The 2,339-nt window shown below is 42.8% G+C and overlaps 1 protein-coding gene across 1 annotated transcript; it reads right to left on the reverse strand.

Annotated features, from left to right (window-relative positions):
- Positions 1-518: 518 nt before the first annotated feature.
- LOC105943358 (keratin-associated protein 6-5-like) lies at positions 519-923 on the reverse strand. Its single transcript, XM_012935096.2, has one exon. The coding sequence runs from the start codon at positions 921-923 to the stop codon at positions 519-521; it is 405 nt and encodes a 134-aa protein (XP_012790550.2).
- Positions 924-2,339: the final 1,416 nt, after the last annotated feature.

Below are 2,339 nucleotides of genomic sequence, written 5' to 3' on the forward strand. Positions count from 1 at the left end.
CGGACTCTCCGAGAGGGACGGAGGAATCTAACATGGGTCAGCCACATATAGAGTATACATGACAATTTTTTAGGGGTACAATTTTACTACAGCATCCCAATCACCAAAGCATCAATATATTTTCACCCTGTTCTATAGGACACACCTCTATCCCTCCCCTACCATACTTAAGTAACCACAGTTGTGTCATAAGAGGAAGTATAATATACCCTTTAAGAGAAAAAGAAAACACATCTATCATTGGAGATTCAACAGGTTTATTAGAAAAACTGGGAAAAGACTCTAACAGGAGAATTAAGACACAGAATGCTGACGGCCTCATTCCAAATGAGACCACCGAGTATTGCTGAGGGTTAAGTTCAGGATTTCCCCCCTTGTTTTGAGCAAAATATTAATAATAGAAAGATTGAAGGTGATCAGAAGGTGAGTCATCAGCAAAGGTCAAAATACATGGGGTTCAGTAATGGTTAATGCCAAGGTCCTGGTGTAGAGACAGATCATCATCTTCCATGGCGTCCTCAGTAGTAGTAGCCAAAGCCAGAGCCATAGCCAGAGCCACATCCATAGCCACAGCCATAGAGAGAGCCAGAGCCATAGCCGTAGCCACAGCCCAGACCTCCATAGCCATAGCCCAGGCCGCCATAGCCACAGCATCCATAGCCACGGCCTCCATAGCCATAGCCAAGGCCGCCATAGCCACAGCATCCATAGCCACGGCCTCCATAGCCATAGCCCAGGCCGCCATAGCCACAGCATCCATAGCCACGGCCTCCATAGTAGTTTCCGTAGTAGCCACACATGGTGCTGGTTGTTGAGGTTGTCCTTGGGTAGAGGAGGAGAGTGAGTGACTTCAGTCTGCCCAGTGACCCTGCACAGGGTCTTTTATATACCTCAGTCTGGGTGGGACCCAGCATAGCTGTCATGCCATTGGGTGATTTTATGGCTAAACTCATCAGTTTGCTATTTCTCAACTATAAGATTAAACATCAGAGAGATTCAGGAAGACTGCCTGGCTAGGTGTCTACTTTGGACTCTGCCCCTCCCATTGAAGACTGGATTGATGGGAGACAGTTCATACTATGAAACCCAGTCCTAGAGCAGACTTCAATTTTATCCTCTTGTATCTATCCTCTGCACCAAGATAAATATGTGTTTCCGGTTTTTGGCCCCAGATTTCTTTAAATTTTATAATATTTCACAAAGAATTACATTCCTTTGACTCATAATTTTTTTTCACTCTTCCTCAACTCTTTGTTCACACATGCAATTCCTGTTCTACAATAACTCAATTGTGTTATTCATTCCCATGGCATTCATCTAAAAAAATTTACTGGAATTAGGGTTGAGATTGGGGTTAGGGTTTAAGATTAGGTTAGCATCATGATTATGGGATTAGGGTTATAGTTCAGATTAGGAATAAATGTGAACCAAAAATTCACTCAAATTTCTAGAGAAATAGATGTTGACAAAACACCTTTTTCTTCCTACTATTACAATGAGTTTTCTCATTGACATTCAACGTTAAGGGATGAACAAGAAAATATAAATTTTCTTTTATTGCATGACAGTCTATATTTGCATTTATAGATTTTGATATGCCAAAAACAGTAACAAGTCTCGCAATGGAGACTTTATTGGTGCCTGCTTGAGCAAGTCAATGAACAATGGGATGACAGTGATACAGTGATACCTGCATATGCAGTGATTAATTTGGTAAGGAATTTTCCAATGGGTTTAGTTCAACCTAGTTACATTAACTTTGAGAACCATTCGTTTCTCATGACATCCAACCAGTAGGCTTGGTAATCCTGACATGTTACTTTCCTAGCATAACTAATAGTTTCACAAATTCACTCAAATCTGTATGCTGTAACACATCTGCTTGGTTAGTCAAAGAACAAGTCAGGGCTGCAGAGATGGTACAGTGGGTAAGGTGCTTGCTTTGCACATGGCCAAGTGTGGTTTGGCCCCTAAAGCCCACAAGATTCCCTGAGCCCAACAGGAGTGATCCCTGGATGCAGAACTAGGAGTTAGCTTTGTGCCCTGCCAGTTGTGGCCCCCAAGCCAAAAATAAATAGAGAAGTTTTAGATTATGACGTTTGTTTTTTTTTTTGCTTTTTGGGTCACACCCAGCGATGCTCGGGGGTTACTCCTGGCTTTGCACTCAGGAATTACTCTTGGCAGTGCTTGGGGGACCATATGGGATGCCCGGGATTGAACCCAGATTGGCCGCATGCAAGGCAAATGCCCTACCAGCTGTGCTATCGCTCCGGCCCCTACATTATGATGTTTTAAATCTCTTTTACACCTTTAAGAAAAACTTGTGGTGGGATATGGGG

Source organism: Sorex araneus, chromosome 2, assembly GCF_027595985.1.
Source record: "Sorex araneus isolate mSorAra2 chromosome 2, mSorAra2.pri, whole genome shotgun sequence".
Lineage (NCBI taxonomy): Eukaryota > Metazoa > Chordata > Mammalia > Eulipotyphla > Soricidae > Sorex > Sorex araneus.

What these genes read in the sequence shown, in the direction of transcription:
- LOC105943358 (XM_012935096.2), bottom strand. Translation starts at nt 923, where the DNA reads ATGACAGCTATGCTGGGTCCCACCCAGACTGAGGTATATAAAAGACCC.